We start from the raw sequence: 17,498 nt of genomic DNA, 5'->3' as shown, positions 1-17,498 counted from the left end.
GTAATCAGAGGGCACAGCCTTTGAAATTTCTGGAGTTCACAATAAAACAGTTCGTACTATCGGCAGGGAGATGTGAAAGACCTGAGGACATATAGCATTGCAGCATTGCATTGTGTTGCAGTATATTCTTTCATATTAAGCTCTGCACCACTATTCTGCTGGTCTCACTTACACCGTACCAGAGTTGAACCAGAAGCTGTGCATTAGCCAGCCCGTGCCCCCGAGACATGAAACGTCTCCTGTACTGCACAGTACGCCATATTGAGGTCCAGATGGACTAAGTGATGTATTTAAAGCAATTAAATGCCTACAGATAATAAAATGGACCCTTGAAGGCCCTTTCTATAAAATACGAAAAAATCAACTGAAAACAGACGCAATATGCAATTCCATGTTCCCGGTTTCCTTTTCATTCTTTTGGGGGATGAACGAGAGCCTGAGGTGTTTGTGTTTTCAAAAGATTCCCAGTACTAACAGACTCCAGTCTCGTCTGATGCTTCGGCTTTGATTCGCCTGGAATCAATCTACATTGAACACTTGAAACTGGATTTGCAACATTACATTCAGCAGCTCTCGCTGTTAGAGCAAAGCGCCAAAACAGTGGCTTAGACATCTCGCTGCTCACACCAAAATATTTAACCACATGATGTAATTAATAACAGTCCTAATTTAAGCCGCTAAATGGTTCCTTTGTGCCGTGATCTGGTTGGCGGTTCGTGAAGAGGTAACCGAGGTCTCTGGAGACATGCCCTTGCGTGAGAGAGTTAACTTGGTGACTTCAAACCCACACACTCACCAATCCACAACACACAAGCATTTCTGAGTGTGGTTAATTAAAGTTTAAGCAATCAAATGAAAATGTAATGTAATACTTTTCCACAGGAGAGAAATACGCCGGCGGAGAGGCTCTCTCCCATCAGTGAATAAAACAACACAGGTAGCCTGAAACTTAGAGTTTAATTGGTAATCTCAATTATGCTAAAATCTTAAAAATTGACCGTGTCATAGAGGACTTAATAAGTCAACCTTCACATGCCAGTGGTGGATCCCGGTTGCTCGCAGAATGAATACATTAGCTTGGGATTTTTTCCAGCAAGCCCTGGCGGTGTTTCTTCAGAGAAGTGGGAAAATAGACAGAGATTCAACATATTTGTAAATCCAGGGCATGTGTTGACAACATGAAGCTTAAGTGACAAAAGAGACCGTCAATAGGCATCTGACTGAGTCAATTTCAGAACATAATAGATGTACCGGATGCGTTTTCTGTAAGAATAACACTTGGACACTGTAATCACAGAGAGGATACAAACCAGCTGAAATAACACACACCTTTTACATACGATTTACAAAACGCCATTCTGTAAAAATACAATATCAACTTATACATTATTTTACATCTAGACAAATGGACTACAATGCAATTTAGCAAAATAGCTGACCTATTGGAATCTCCTGCTCCAACTACGGTTTCAATAGAAAATCTGACAACTCAAAGAGAACAAACAAACAAATCTTAATAAAATGAGTTTGTTGGATTAGTGTGAATTAACTTTAACTCAATTTACCATGTTTAAACCCATCCAGCTCAGCTTCACAGATTTTTGTTGATAAAATCAGTGCAGAATATGTGAATGTTTTTCGACCTGTTTATAGCACAACTGTCAAATTTATAATCTTACAATTATATAATCGTATAATTACAATCTATAATTTTTTGTTCTGTTTGTCTGTTTTCTCTGACTACAGCGCGTTGAAATCAAACTTTGATGCTGTTAATCCATTTACATTTACGCATTTGGCAGACGCTTTTGTCCAAAGCGACTTACATTGCTTTATTCTATACATTTTACATAGGTATTTGCAATCCCTTGGGATCGAACCCACAACCTTGCGTTGTTAACGCAATGCTCTTACCACTTTGCTAAAGGAAAGCTATTAATCCTATTATTATATCTTGAAAGCCTGAATTACCCAGATAGGGTCACATATACATTTGATCTATCCTCAATAAAGCTTACATATAGTGGTTTTCCAGGCCACTGAGAGCTGTTTGCACAGTGAGGATAACTGTGGCTACCACTGAAAAATTACCAAGATACTACCATTTTAAATCTCTGGGGGAAAGCAAAATTTAAAATAAAAAAAGAATATACTGTTGGAAAGGACCTAAAGACTACACATACTTTTGGCTACAAAACTGCTACAGCTATTTGATAAATGTATATACGACACAAATATTGCAAGACTATGAATGGATGTTCAGTCTTACCTGCGGCTCCCTCCCCAGGCCAGCACCTCCCCCTACAGCAATGACAGGTACTCCTGTCTGGGCGGAGACAAACTCCAGCATAGGTGCTAATGGTGCCCGGTTGGGTGGTGGTGGCTTCTCTTCCTCAAATACAAGGCCTTGCAGTGGTGTGTTGCCCAGTAACTCACACAACTGTAGCAACAGGCTCCCTGGACTGCTCTCGTTCACAGCCAACCAGATCACGTTAGCCGGCCCCCACGGTGTCATCACACTCTCACCCACCTGTCCAGACCAGGCCCGACTCAAAACACCTGTCCCTGAGCTGCTGCTTGGCCCGGCACCAGAGCCAAAGCCCGCCGCAGAGGCTCCGCCCGTGCCCCCCACCCCAGCGCTCGTTTCCGGGAGGTGGGAGGAGCCGGAATGGACCACAGCGATGTTGACTCCGCCCGAAGCCCCTCCCGAGTCCCTCTCTCTCTCCCGGGGGCGGAGCAGCAGTGGGGGGGAGGGCTGGGCCGGCCCAGTGCACGCCAGCACAGCCAACAAGAACGAAAGGGCAGGCCTTGCCGCCATGACGAGGGCGGAGAGTCACTTGGGGCACTTTAAGCAAGAGCAAAACCTTGAGGAGGGGAAAAAGAAAGAGTTGAATGTTAGATCTGGTTGAAAGTAAATGTAAAGTAAAACTTAAAAAATAAAAAATATGATCAATAAAATAGCAAGTACGTTACAAAACAAGCAAGTTCACAGGGCAAATTCAAATGTCTGACAGAGAAAAGGACAACACGGAAGGCGAGCCATCAGCGTAGTCCATCATCATCAATTAGAATGCCACAAGACATCAAGATACATTAACCCTGCCGAGGTAGTTAAATCTGCGTGCAGGGATTGGAACAGAAAAGCCAACACATCTCACCCCCTGAACCCCACCGTTCCCCAGGGTAGATGGGAAATCATTACTCCCCCTGCCCTGATTCATGCGTTATTCCCCCTTCAACGCAGGAGAGAGAGTCTCGAATCTCCACTATAAATCTGCTCGGCCGTAAAGCGTCTGTCTTTGTCTGGGTAGATCCACAACAGACCGAGTAAATAAAAGTGAAAAAGAACACAGAGAATAACAGAGGGGATGAGGCCGCCCTCCGCGCCTTTTGTTTGCGTCCTCGTACGATGAGCGAAAGAGAGTGAGAGCGAAAGAGAGGGAGAGAGAGACACGGTTCTGCTGATACAAATGGCAGGCCGTAAGCGCCAGCAACACCATGAATCATTTTCAAGTCACTTTGTACGCCAGCCATCAAAAACCCGAGCCACCCAACCCTCCTACTGCACCGCAGATGCATACATACACACTCTCTTTAATTAATCTCCCACTAAACGCACTTATTTATACACCAACAACGTATACATACGCATATAGGCGGGCAAAATTGAGATTTGCGCTATACATCACATCGTCTCATGCATTTTATTGAACCACTGATTCAGGAATTGGCAGCACACACGTACACGCCCACACACACAAATGCATATCTGTCTGTAATGTCATACTGGCTGCTTTTCAATGCTGGAGATGCTAATGTCATAGCTTTCAACCAGACGGCACGCTGACGTCATAACTTCTCTTTTCCCAACATCCTCCCCCCTTGACATTGGAAAACCACTTACAGAATGAGGATTAAGATATGGAAGGCAAGATCTGTTGGGAAAGATCAAACGGAAGAGGAGGGGGAGAAAAATGGAGAAGTGGACACCTAGATGGATGCAAGGCCGAGAAGGAAGACGTATGAGGGGGGTTGAGATTTATGGAAGTGACAAGTGGCAAGTTCAATAACGTTAAGGACAGATGCCTATAAGGGAGTTTTGAGCAAAGGCAAAAGGACTTATCAGAAGGTCTACTGCATAATTCACAACATCATTACTTCATTCACACTGGCCGATGGGCAAAGACCGCAGTGGCGAGTAGGGGGGAATACTGCGGTGTAAATGGAAGAACACAAACAACATTTATTTGACTCCATATTTGTTATTTTATGTGCACACCGGTGCTACTGACAGTGAAGGTGAGGAAAAACCAACTGAAAGCTTTAGAAAAGGTTTAGACATTTAGGGCATGTGGAAACCAAAGGAGCAGGAAAGGTGACTTGCACATCAAGTCAAAATCCATTAAAATTATAATTCCGCTTGAAAGAAATATGAAGAAATGGATGGCTAAGAAAACAATAACCCGGACTGTGGACCGATAGGAAGATAGGAACATCTGTTCTGCATAGTTAACTGATTGTAAATTAAGCAATGGAGGCTTCAAACTCCTTATGTTTGCATCAAATGAGTTCTGAGCGAGAAAGCATGAAAATGAGTTCTTTTAACCACAGTAAAGTAGGAAGTCCAACCCACACGCCAGACTGAATCACTTCTGAGATTTTCTTCCATTCATGCAGTGAACGGAGCTTGTTGCAAATTGTTATTTTTAGAACCAGGAGTGTAGATCTTACTGTAGATATTTCCCAGGGCACTTATTAGCTCAGGCTGAAAGGTCAGAATATAATAATATTGTGCTAGCTAAGGGGAATTGTGAACCCTGCTAAGGGCAAGAGGGCAAGGGTCACTATTTTGCAACCCTGGTTCAGGATTTTCACACATCTTTTGACTGGTTTGACCTTAAAGTTGGCTTTGATTGATTGTTGTGAAAGCTGTTTTCTGAATGCACATACACTATGGCAAACGCTCATGAAAATGGAGTCTAGGATTCTATTCATGTAATGCTATGAAAACAATCTGTTAGCGACTTAAATTACAGACACAAGTGCTGATCGCCAACATTTTAGTAGTGATGCCAAACAACCAGAACAGCCAAAAAACGTGAAAGCAACAATATTTCCATCTCATTTTTTCAAATCGTAATCTTAAACAGCAGCCGGTGGACTCACGCTGATGACGAAAGCAGTTCGGCACACAGTGTGAAAGCACATAAGAGGGGGACAATTGAACTTGGGTGGGGACTGAATCAATCGTACAAAGTGTGAAAACACTCTAAGTCTGGCAATTTAGCCAGTCATTGTCTCCGTGAGTAACCGTCTGGTGATTACGGCTCTGAGCTGGTAACGCAGACGTCACAAATTTGATGCTAGGTAGGGTTGACACATAAACTGTTGAGTTTCTAAGTGAAGTCTAACACAATCAAGCCTTTCAGAAAGGCACTTAATACCGTGTTGCTCCAGGGGATCCACTCCTGTCCTATAGTAAAAGGCGTCGGCTAAATGATAAGTGACCTCCATTAAAGCGCCTTGGTAACTGAGCCTACCCAAGGGCATGACGACGCCACTAAGCAATAACTTCAAATTCAGATTATTATAATGCTTTACTTAGATATGTTGATGGTTTTCGATTTTGCTTTACAAAACGAATGTTTGAATAAACTGTAATTGATATTACTTGCTGGAAATTGTTTCAAATTATTTGTAAATGACAAAATGCGTAGCCAAGCAGACTTTGCATAGCCTAATGCCTAAAATACAAAATTCGTCCACAATTTAAGATCTAGCTAAAAGTAATACCTATCATCGTCCTTAAAGCAATAGCTTCTTTGTTGGTTTTAATGATTGTAAACGTTTACATGTTACATGGATAGTAAACACATTTTTTTCTTCTACAGGTGTGGTAATGTAGTCCGAGTTCATGTTGTTTTCCCAAGTGTACGATGCCAATAAATATTTTAGTCTCGACACGCAGGTTGCACAGTGTAAATCCATTCAGGGTTGATAAGTAGAATTGACTCATTCCGGGCTGAGTGACCTCATGATGAAATGAGCCAAAGAGAAAATACCTTGACAATCCTGTGGCAAACTGCAAAGGCAATATACGTTTTCTGCATGAGACCAAATCGTAGCAAGGGTAACCTTTTTCCGACTTCTGATTGGCCAACACAGCTTTACAGGTATAGCGGCACCCTTTCGTTCGGCATGCTCTTGACAACGCTTCATAACGAGCTATTATGAAGGCTAAGATTTTTTGGAAAATTAAGGAAGAAAACTCAGCTTATAAAAAACCAAGTGTACGTGTCGACTAGACATAAGAAAATGGAAGCTAAGCCAACAATCCTAAGCGAAGTAAGCAAAACTAGCATTCCAACAGTAATTAGTTTTAGGCGATGTCAATCAATGGTAATGATCAAATTAATCATGCCACACCACATCAAACAAGCTAAGCTGTGGAACTTGTCAAAGTAAGTGAAGGGTGAAAATCAAATAAGAGTTACTTGGTGCTCAACAAGCAGGTTCTTTTCAGCATGGTTCAGCTTGAGGTACTAGCATGTGTGGCAGTAAATTTGAAGTGCTCTGTATCCGACTGACTGACTCTGAGAAATTGACTGGCTTAGAAATCCGTTCCCCAACTGCTCAAGACTTGCCAACATGCATAGGACTTGGCATTTCCTAGCAAAACATCCAATCTATTCATAACGCTAACAAGAATTTATTGCTTTTTTAGTCGTAGGTTTTTTACATCCAAAATTGTGCTCCTTTCAAAACAAGCAATTTGTGCTCCTACATGACTCTGAAGGTAAGTACAGTGCTTTGACAAGAACTGGTTGTGCTTTTGGTCTAAGTACAGCAACCTCTCTTTCTTCAAAGGATGCTTTGCTCACAGCTTTCAAAAAAGGCTGGCTCTGAGACATTATGTTAATAGTGAACCTTCAAATAACATTTGCCTCCAATTTCACTGTGGAATCTCTGGGATCATTCACTTTCCAGCTGCCCCACCGCCATGAATTTGGCTCCAGATACCCTAAATTTACAGCAGCACACTTTCATCAGTTTTGAATGAACTTTTTGGATACAAAAATCTTTAGCTTCTGAATGAACCCCTATAAATATTCCGAGATGGTACAGTAGCATCTGCATGTACATTACCTTCTACATGTGCATGTTTGCTCGTTGGGACTAAAAACATTAAGGGGCGAACAGATGGTCACTTTTTCAGATCATACGTCTGCAATGCAGTGTTTCCCATTGAGAAGCACTTATCTGAAATGTCTCTCTCTAAAAAAATATACCGTATAAGTGGTGCTAATGCGGGTATCCCCATGCATCAGCATCTGAAAAGCCCACCATAAACCTCATCCTTTGCTTTACCGATGGATGGGTTCTACTGACAACATTTTTATCAAAGACTGCACTGATTTTTATGAAAGCCCTGGATGTTGTTTAGCTGCAAGTCCTGCAGGTCTTTTGTAGTCGCTTTTGAGGCAAGACAATGCGGGTAGATCGCCGTCTCTGCGTGCGCAATGCTGTCTAACATGCGGCTGTCTGTGGTTCACACGTGGCGCTGAATTATGGTGCGGTCCACGGAGCCTCATCTAGCTGCATGAGCCCTTCATCATTCACAGCTCACAGACGTTACAAATGCTTCTCTCAACAAATGGACTCAACATTTAGAACTGGTGACATCAGCTGAAAAAGAAAGTCATTTTATAGAGGTGGAGCATGCTATTGGATATTTTTAAATAACATACAGCTAAAATTAGACCAGAAATGTGTATTAAAGGGATAAATTCACCAAAAAGGAAAACCCTCATGTCATTTCAAACCTGCATGACCTAGCAGAACACAAAAGAAGATATTTTGAAGAATGTGGGTTACCAAACAGAAGTGATACCCATTCACTTCTATTTTATGGATACAAAACCAATGCAAGTCAATGGGTACCGCCATTCTTAGGTTAACAACATTCTTAAAAATATATCTTGTGTTCAACAGAAGAATGGTTTGAAATGACAAGGGGGTGCATAAATGATGACCGAATTTTCGTTTTTGAGTGAATAATCCCTTTAATAATGAATTGCCAGAAAGGAAGGAGCAAAATGTGTACTTTTATAGCTTGTCACTGGGGGCGGTACCTTCCTAATGTACCTTTAACATAAGACAGAAATATTATTGTACCTTATCTACCCATAAAAGTTAAATTATTGTACATCTTCAGGGTACACACTGTGTGCAGGATAAATATCCATTTTAAACTGACTTAAATAAAACGTCTTGTTTTACCATGTACATGTACCTAAATTACAGAATTCAGTTAAAAAAAACGTCTTATTTTACCATGTACATGTGCTTACAATACAAAGTTCAGACAATGGTATTGTACATTATTGTGCAAAAGAAAAGTCCACCCACGTTTACTGCAGATGTTCACAGGTCACAGCCCACGCTGTCGTCTCGCACACCTCCACGAATGTTTTAATGATATAATAATATGCAATACCCTGAAAACCTGGTGTTAATTATTTCGGATAATTAACAGAGCTTAAACCCATTCATCGACTGCATTACAGACCGGAGACCTTGACGTAAGCTGTCGTCCCCTCGGCGCAAAGGAACATACAAGTGCTCTCTAAGCCATGCAATAACCTTCCCTGGGAAAAAAAAAGAAAAAGGACTCTATAGTAAGGTTTTATCTTTGGATTCACAATCAAGCTGAAGATCCCTTTGTAACAAAAACATCCTCTTAGAAACATATTGCACAGCCTCAACCTGAAAGAAAAGATGTGAAAAGAAAAACAAATTAAATTCTGTCAAGACCGAACCGCTTTCACAACACTGCAGGGCCTCGGCACTGACAGAGATGGAATTTCATGCAGCTAAAGATGGCTTCCTCTCACTCAGGCCTGGCCTTGTCCCTCGCAACAGGGGCGACGCGCTGTACGCCCCTCGCATCTAAAATACTAATTCACGTGCCAATGTTCCAATCCGTTTCAGGGCACCTTCATCAGGCACTCATTTTGAAGCGTGTCTCAACTTAAATTTTGTTTCTCGTACGATTTTCTTGGGTGAAAATTGACATTTATTCCTCCCACCTGTCAAAATAGTTCATGAAAACGGCACCGTTGGTCTTCCATGGGGTTTGTCATCCATCTACCAGCATGAGAAGCACAGCATTGTGATTTATTTCACCAGAGACGCATAACTTTGTGCATATTCTTTGCAAGCGAGCCGGTGTCAGATAGCAGATTGTACCTGGGATCTAGCAAGGCCCAAAGCTCAATGAAGTCAAAGGAGGAAAATTATAATATAATACACTGTGGGTAGAAGAGTGTCGCAGTTGATGGGTCACTGGTGCAATCTTTTGTATCCACAAAAGGACGGCATGATGAAACGCATATTGTGTTTGTAAATGAGGTCTTGGGAAAAAAAAAGAAAAAAGGTGTAATGACAGCTGTGAGGCTTTCTTCTCAGCGAACAGACCTGTCAGTACTACACGTGCTGGCCATCCCTGCTGTATTCTTCAACAAGGGGAAAGTAATCAACAGGCGACCTTGTTTCTAGTGTTCTTCACAATCATTTACTTAATTCAAATTAAAAAGAGGCTCGGGGAGGTGGGGAGCAAAAATTCAGCATGCCTGTGTTTTGCTAGAAAATTACAGACTACAAAGGTGAAAGAGGTTGTAAGTAAAAAAGACAAAGGAACAGTGCCACCAAAATAAATAAAGAGGTGGAAAGAAAGTAAGCGGGTATGACCAGAATGAGGAAGATTCATGAGGACAGACCAAGGACAGTTGCAAGAACATAACAACAACAAACCTCGTTCCTCTGCCTACATGCCATGGCTTTGGTATTCTTTCTTTTTCTTTTTTCTGAATGCAGTACCATTTGCCTTAGTTAATGAGTTGATATTTAGCTGGCTGAGACACAGGCTCTTAAAGAAAACTGCAGGGAACGCAGCCCAGCCGGTGGCCCCGAGCACACTTCACCATGCAGATGGAACTCTCACACTTAAACAGGGTCGGTCCCCACTCCCCACAATGCAGTTTACAACCACACTGCTGTAGTTTAGAAATACTGCAGCCGAGGACAATTGCAAGCAGGCACCCTGCCTTTTTTTCTACAGCTGACAACATCCTGTACGAGAGAAACAGAAAACATAAGAAGAAAGCATGGCAACTGCATGGATGAATCGTACACGACCCGTTCCTACCCCAATACACCTCTCCTACAAACACATTCAATAATGCAAAAAACAACACCATAATTTCTTAAATTATTTAGAGTAGAATATACCACCATACAGCCTTAAGGTATGTGTATACTCCAATATATAAATGTTCAGAAACATTTAAAAACGATTCTTACGAAAACTTTTGGTCCTACAGATATACTTCATATTTTTTTCTTTTGACTTAAAATATCCTAAAGATATACTTCATATTTTTTCTTTTGACTTAAAATATAAAAAATAAGATATGACCTGGACATGTTTTGCAAGATTCACCCACATATTCGAAACCGATATGGACAAAGAGAAAAAGCCAAAAGAAAAATTGTGAGACAGAGGAAATACATACAAATTGGAGGCAAGTGAGCACCCACAATTTTGGCTATTAATTGTCCATTTGTAGATAATGGATGTGAAAGGGCATAGTACTTAACAATTCAACAAAGCAAGCTTTAAATGACATGCATGAGGCATGCAGCCTGATGCTGATGTAACCCAAATGCTGTCTGCATTTACTCCATGAGGACACATCACTGCAATCTCCAAGGCTTCAGTCGATCATACAGCTGTCGAGTATTTCTAATAGAACGGTCTCACAATGCCATTAATGTTTCTGTGATATATTGACATTAATTTAACTGAATTGAAAGATTAAATAGGAAAAATACATCATTAGTTATATAGATTTATGTGCATTGCATATGCAATATGATATTTAAGATATACATTTTTATTTAAGTCAGAATTTTATGCATTACATTAATGAATTGGATTCTGGGTTGAATTTAATTCATGTATGTGTATATATTCATTTTTTTTTTAAAATAATGATTACTTTTAGCATACAGATTTTTTTTTATAAATCACATACGCTACATCCACACACATTCAAACAAATGTCCACAGTGTCCCACCACAACCATTCCTTTAAAATAAGTGAATAATGTTTTGATCATAACATGTCCATTAAACACCGTTTCAAAACGGAGTGTAACACACTATCTGCACTGCTGCTTTGATCGCCTGCTCTTCTTTTCTCACTAATTAAATGGAAAATATATGCAGGCTTTAGAGATAACTATAACAACTCATCATTAAATTGTACCCAGTTATGTGCTTTGCAGCAAGATTAGAGTCTTGGTAAATATAGAACAATGCCGTTTATGGGTGTAATATTTCAGTTTTGATACGTCCCACAAAAACATTGACAGCCTGCCAGTAGACAATCTCAGTCCAGACAGGTGACCTAAAACGATAACTTTCCAGCATCCACAGAGCAGGTTGCCTCAATTGCTGATGTATGGCTGCTTGCTTAGAATTCCTAAAAACTGTGATGTACAAACTGAAAAATCCTCAATCTACCAATCATCAACAATGGATAACACCCTCGTGACAAAGGGTCAGACTGTGAAACATTGGTGAGGAATAGAAAATGGTTCCATAAACTATCCTAAAAAGGACAGTAAAGACCCAAGCCTGTGAGCTGACAGACCATACCTTTGCCACCCTTCCGAAACCTCGGATGTCTAAATTAGCTGTTTTTTTAGGAAATGGAAAAATTATTAAATTATTAAATACTGCGTTGTCAAAGTTAACAAACATGCTTTTCATTGGTTAGATATTTGCAAACTGAGTGACAAACATGGTCACTTTGTTGCCATATTAATGATATAAGGCAAAAAAAGTTACAAATCACTTAATATGGAGAACAAGGTTTCAGAAGGACGCTAATATGCTACATCCACATAAAATTAAGAAAGAAGCAATTCAGCACAATCAGTATGCGCCCCTCGTCTTTACACAAAAGTGAATCTCCTTTGGATTTAAGTGATTGATGTGTTGCATGTTCCACATCAAGCCTTGACTAACTGATGGCATTAGAACAAGTAAGAGTACTGAAAATCCACACCTGCTTTTCAAGCTTCTTCCGACTTTACTTTTGCTGTTATTATGCATAACCTTACATTCAACCTTCATCCTAATCTCTTACTTTCATCCTACAGACCCACTGGTTTTTCTTAAGTCTACTATCTTGTGTCTACCTTGACCCTGATTGTAAAATATATGCGTATATGTTATGGAGATCTACGGAAGACAACATTTTCATGCACTTGCTATTCAACATGGTATATCTGTCCCCAGCTTTAAACAGCAACTCCAGACTCTAAGATAACATTGAAGCACTGAACAAAAACATTGCACCGAAGGGACAGCCATGCAGCATAGTGAATGACAGCGAGGTTGCGTTGTTTGCCAATCCACTTCAATGATGATGGCGAGTAATGGATTGGGCAGAAACATCTGGCTAAGATGCTGTACTCGCAGCTTTGTTACAGCTGGGGGCATTGTTCGTGTGAAGAGCAGTAAAGTAATAAAATGGGGGATGATAAATAATAAACAGAAAAGCATTGACAACACACCTGAAGGCTTATTTCATTACACAAGGACCCTGCACTTTATTAGAGCTAATGAGAAACAATCCTGAGGTGAGTGTTACAGTTGAATGCTTCGTAGTCACTCTTCTCATCCTTTGATACTGATGTCATTGGATTTATCTGTCAAATAGGCTTCTTCATCTTCAATACAACCACTTTAAGTGTGGCATGATGAGCGTTGATGTGCAAACCTTCTGGCCTTTTGACTTTTGCCCACCATTTGTTACTGGCTTAACCAGGTCTAGAAATATGTAATGTAAAATAAAAGTTTATATTTAAACCTAACTGAGATCTCCATTAAGTATCCCGAGCAATTTGAGAGTAATGGCAGCAACTCAACATGTTTTCATCAATCAGCGATGAATCAGAAAATGGCCATTTAATAATAAATGTTCTCTTCACAAGGGGGGAAATTAATAAAACGGGAAAAAAAACTCATTCATCTCATCAAATATGGCACTATAACACACTCGAGAGACGAAAAAACTTGCAAAGGTGTGAAGCTTAATTTTAATCACACCGCAAAGACCGGTGGGAGGCCAGAGAGAGTGAAGCACCAAAGAGTAAAAGTGACAGTGGCAGCAGCAAGCCATATTGCCCTGCATTGAAAATGACATCTGTGGAGGCCCCTGAGATTTAATTTTGGATGCTTGCAGGGAGCCGGTTTCTATCCGTCTTGCTCAGAGGAAATAGAAGGAGGGAATCCCTGAAACCCGACCCCTCCAATCCTCCGCACCCCAAGATTTCATGTTGAATTAATTCGAACCCAGGGTGAGCATGGCTAACTTTCTTCGCAACGCCTTGTACCACTGATCCGAATGTGAACTTCATCAGCGTGACGACAAAATTCCGGTTTACATCTGAACAAAAAAGGATTTACAATCAATAGCCCGAGAAAGAAAAAACATAATGCCTGTCTGATAAGCAAGGCGTAATTCACAGGCTGATTTCAAGCTCCGATATTAACAGAGTGCGAAATAGAGTTCCGGCCTCATTCCCTTTTCACTAAGGTACTTATTAAGATGACCAATCAAGCCCAGTGGTCACAAGACAAAGACATAATTCCACCACAAACTAGTTGAGAGACTTGGCCAAAAAGCTACAAATGAAAGTGAAAAATCAATAGGCGACAAGTTCATACAAACCCGTAGCATGAGGGGAGTGCACCTACTGGAACCAATCTAGAAATCATAGAGGATGAATGAAGACATCTGGGGAGTCTCTGCTGGTATACAAGACGAAAGTGTGGAGTTCTTTATTTACAGTGATCTGAGCGCATCTGCATCTGGGTGAGAATCTTCAGGGGATGTAGAGGAAAAAGCGGCAGGGAAGAACGTGCAGAATGATGGTTGCTGCCTGGCAGCCTTGTGCAGGACCATTAGACAGAAAATGTCTGTTGGGTCTGAGAGTTTATCATTTAACTCTGTTACAGCGTGTGTTTTTACATCAAAGCTTAAATAAAGACAGAATAGACAGAATAGAGAAGAGTAAAAAATAGAGGTTACATCATTTTCACACACTCTCATTAAAGGGATAGTTTACCCCATTTACTCACCCTTTTGTCATTTCAGACCTGTATGACTTTTTTTCGCAGAACATAAAAATATATTTTGAAGAACGTTTGCTAACCGGCGCCCATTTACTTACATTTATTTTGTGTCCATACAATAGAAGTGAATGGGTGACATAACTGTTCGTTTACCAACTTTCTTAAAATTATCTTTGTGTCCTTCAGAAGAAAAAAAAGAATTATATGTTTGAAATGACAAGAGGGTAAGAAAATGATAAGAGAATTTACATTTTTTGGTAAACTATCACCATCAATTTGTGTTTGCATAAAGTGTAAAGTTTCCTTTTCAATTTTTTTGTTAAAAAAAATCAACAAAAAACATCAAAAAGTTTCATTACATCACAACATGAAAAAATTGCACATGCTACTGAAATTAACAAGGTTGTCAGTGAAAGCGTGCAACATAAAATGATGGAAGGATAAAGGTATTTGTGAATGGGCCTTCAGTACATCATTGACTTCCTGTCACCTGCCTTTGAAGTCGACCTTGCGGAGGAGTCGAACCCTTGCTTTGACAAAGATGGATCGAATATTGAATCTATTGTTTCTATGTTTGAAAGCGACACTAAAATGTCTGGGGTCAAGAATGTATAAATATTTAAAAAAGTATGTTTAAAATAAAAAAACTGTACACATTCAAACTATACAAAATACTTTTTTGGAATGCTTCCAAATAAGTTTGGTACATCATGTTTAAGTACATACTGTAATGCCTCAGACTTCAGTTAATTTATTCTAGTTAGCCGCAAGTGCACATTGTCTGCTCTGCTTTGTGCACTTTGCTGAAAAATCGTGTAAAAGAAAATTAAACATTTTTAGTGGGCTGATATAAAGGCTTTCGTTTTTGCATAAATACCATCTTCCACACAGGCGTTTGACTATCACTTTTGCACTTTCCGCTAGAGCACACACATTGCAAAGAGTTTTTCTTAGTAAAATGTTTGCTATTTCCAGCTGTATCTGAGATGAATCTGTTATTTCGCTACCAACAGTGAGAACACAACTTCAACAAATGTGAACCATCAAGGAGAGGAAGAGAAAAATCAGGATGCAGAACTGCTGAAAATCATTAGCACTCTAGTTCTTTGAGAAGCTACACTGTCAAGATTTTAAGTCTCACTTTGCATAGCAATGTTGACAAATCCTTTGCTACCCTTGGAATATACCACTGGCTGCTGCCATCATTCTAATGTATATTTAATTCCAGTTCTCGATACCTATGAGTTTCAGAAAGCGGAACAGTTAGCTATAGGGGTTATTTGAAATGCCCCAAAGCAAAACAAGGGTTTGAATATGAATATGGGAAGTAGTAACTTTCCAAGCCTTTAAAAGATCTGATTATAGCAATCATTCATTCTGCCAGTCTTTTCCCACTGGTTAAATAAGAGACACTGAAATATTCAAAATCTCCACGGATTTGGGAAGCCCAGTTTTGGACACCTGTTGAGTTTTGGAATGCAGGAAGTCTAATTGCTTCTATATCTCTTTTTTGACATTTAATTAAATGTAAAGGGCAAAGTACTCCAAGTCCATCTATGTTTTTTTGTGCAATTATTTTTTGGTTACCAATATTAAAAAGGACAGTTGTTCCAAATCTGTATAAATTAATTTGTTCTGATGAACACAGAGAAAGATATTTAGAAGAATGCTTTTAACCTTTCTTGGTCTTGACTAGGAAAAAAGCTGTAGTAGAGTAGGCGGGGCGAGACCGTGGTTCGAGTCCGGTGAGTAATTGTGAATGATCGCCAGCTGTGCGCACACCAGGCTCGAATCACGTAGGAGATAGGGAGCATATAAAAGGAACGAGCGACCGGACCGTCGAAGAGAGAGGACCGGGCCCGAACTTGTTTTTTGTTTGTATTTGTATTTATATTTATGTCTATGTTTTGTTTGCCGGCGGTCGTCCGTGAGGGGCCTCCGGCTGTTATTATTTGTATTAAATCTTTGTTCAAATGTCTTCCGGTTCCCGACTCCTTCCTTCCATGTCTGAATCGTATTACAAATGCTTTATAAATTTCTTTGTTCTGATTAACACATTAGAAGATATTTTGAAGAATGTGGGAAAGCTGTCCCTTTAAGTAACTAATTAACATTTAGTACCATTAAATCAATTGAATGGGTTTTAAACAAGGTACATAAAAATGCCACTTTTTGATATAAATAATCATTCAGTAAAGTCAACTCACATAATATAGCAAACTACCCAAATACATTTGCAATTTTTAATAAAAAAATGCGTTTTGACAAATTATACTTTTAAAATTTCCTGCCTTGTGATAACAATTTCCCTACACGTTTCTACACATTTCAATGTGAACCACACAAATCCTCTACCCTTACTTTGTACAAGCTGCACTTCTAGATAGGAACCCAATCCAAACTATTCAGCAAATGCCAGGCTATATCATGTACTTAACATTCAACTGCTCTTAAGTCTTGTGAAAAATATAAGTCAGTCACTTGTACGCCGGATGATGTAACAGCTCTGATGCATAGACATGACAGAGCTGGACGTAGGAGGTGGCTCTTCAGAACAGCTGGGGTCTGGCAAGCATCGAATCCCGCGGGTGGGGGCTTGAAAAGGCGAGGGGAAAACAGGACGCAATTTGGCTCCTCTCTTTCTCTCTCCCTGGGATGTGCGGTTTCAAGACCTCTAGGCCAGCTTCCTGTTGGGCTTTCTTCCCAAAATGCCCTCAAGCTGTGCTGCTTTAACTGAAGCAAGTGTGTGTTTCATTTTGATTTGTGTATGAGCATGTGTTGTGTGGTGGGGGGTTATGTACTTGGACTCAACAGCTGTATCACGGGAGGGACTTTAAACCAGCAGTAATCTGGGAGACAGCTCGACCTGCACTTCCCTTCCTCCGGTACCACCGCTGCCTACCTGCCAACTTTAAACCTGTCAGACGAACCTTCAGGTGACTCCTGCGGAAACCTGCACTCCCACGGGGACTCGTCTAGGGAGACTGTCTGGCAGGTCACCACAACTTCACATTTGGGTAAGGCTTAGCAAGGCTGGATACACTGATTACCCTAAATAAACTCGGATATTCAGAGCTGGCTCAGCTTCAAGTTTAGGCAGAAACAAGTGGAACGCCAACCAAGCTGAAATAAACTGAACCTACGACACAAATATGACACATATTGTGTATTAACATCATTGATATTTGCACCCCAGCTAAATCCCACTTAAGAATAAAAGTCAGCCCATTCCTCTTAATAAGCCTGTGACATGCAGATGCCTTAATCGTGATTGCCCAGTAACAAGTGG

At 40.4% G+C, this 17,498-nt stretch overlaps 1 protein-coding gene across 2 annotated transcripts in view; it reads right to left on the bottom strand.

Annotated features, from left to right (window-relative positions):
* grin2da (glutamate receptor, ionotropic, N-methyl D-aspartate 2D, a) overlaps positions 1-17,498 on the bottom strand; it is a 56,363-nt gene that overhangs the window by 37,926 nt on the left and 939 nt on the right. For both annotated transcript variants that reach the window (XM_056741415.1, XM_056741416.1), the window contains exon 2: positions 2,270-2,864. In XM_056741415.1, coding sequence (XP_056597393.1) covers positions 2,270-2,818 — 549 coding nt within the window. In that variant the 5' untranslated portion in view covers positions 2,819-2,864. The remainder of the gene's footprint in view (positions 1-2,269; positions 2,865-17,498) is intronic.

This window comes from Triplophysa dalaica, chromosome 25 (assembly GCF_015846415.1).
Source record: "Triplophysa dalaica isolate WHDGS20190420 chromosome 25, ASM1584641v1, whole genome shotgun sequence".
Taxonomy (NCBI): domain Eukaryota; kingdom Metazoa; phylum Chordata; class Actinopteri; order Cypriniformes; family Nemacheilidae; genus Triplophysa; species Triplophysa dalaica.
The sequence above is the reverse complement of the archived record's forward strand: the minus strand, read 5'-3'. Positions and strand labels throughout refer to the sequence as shown.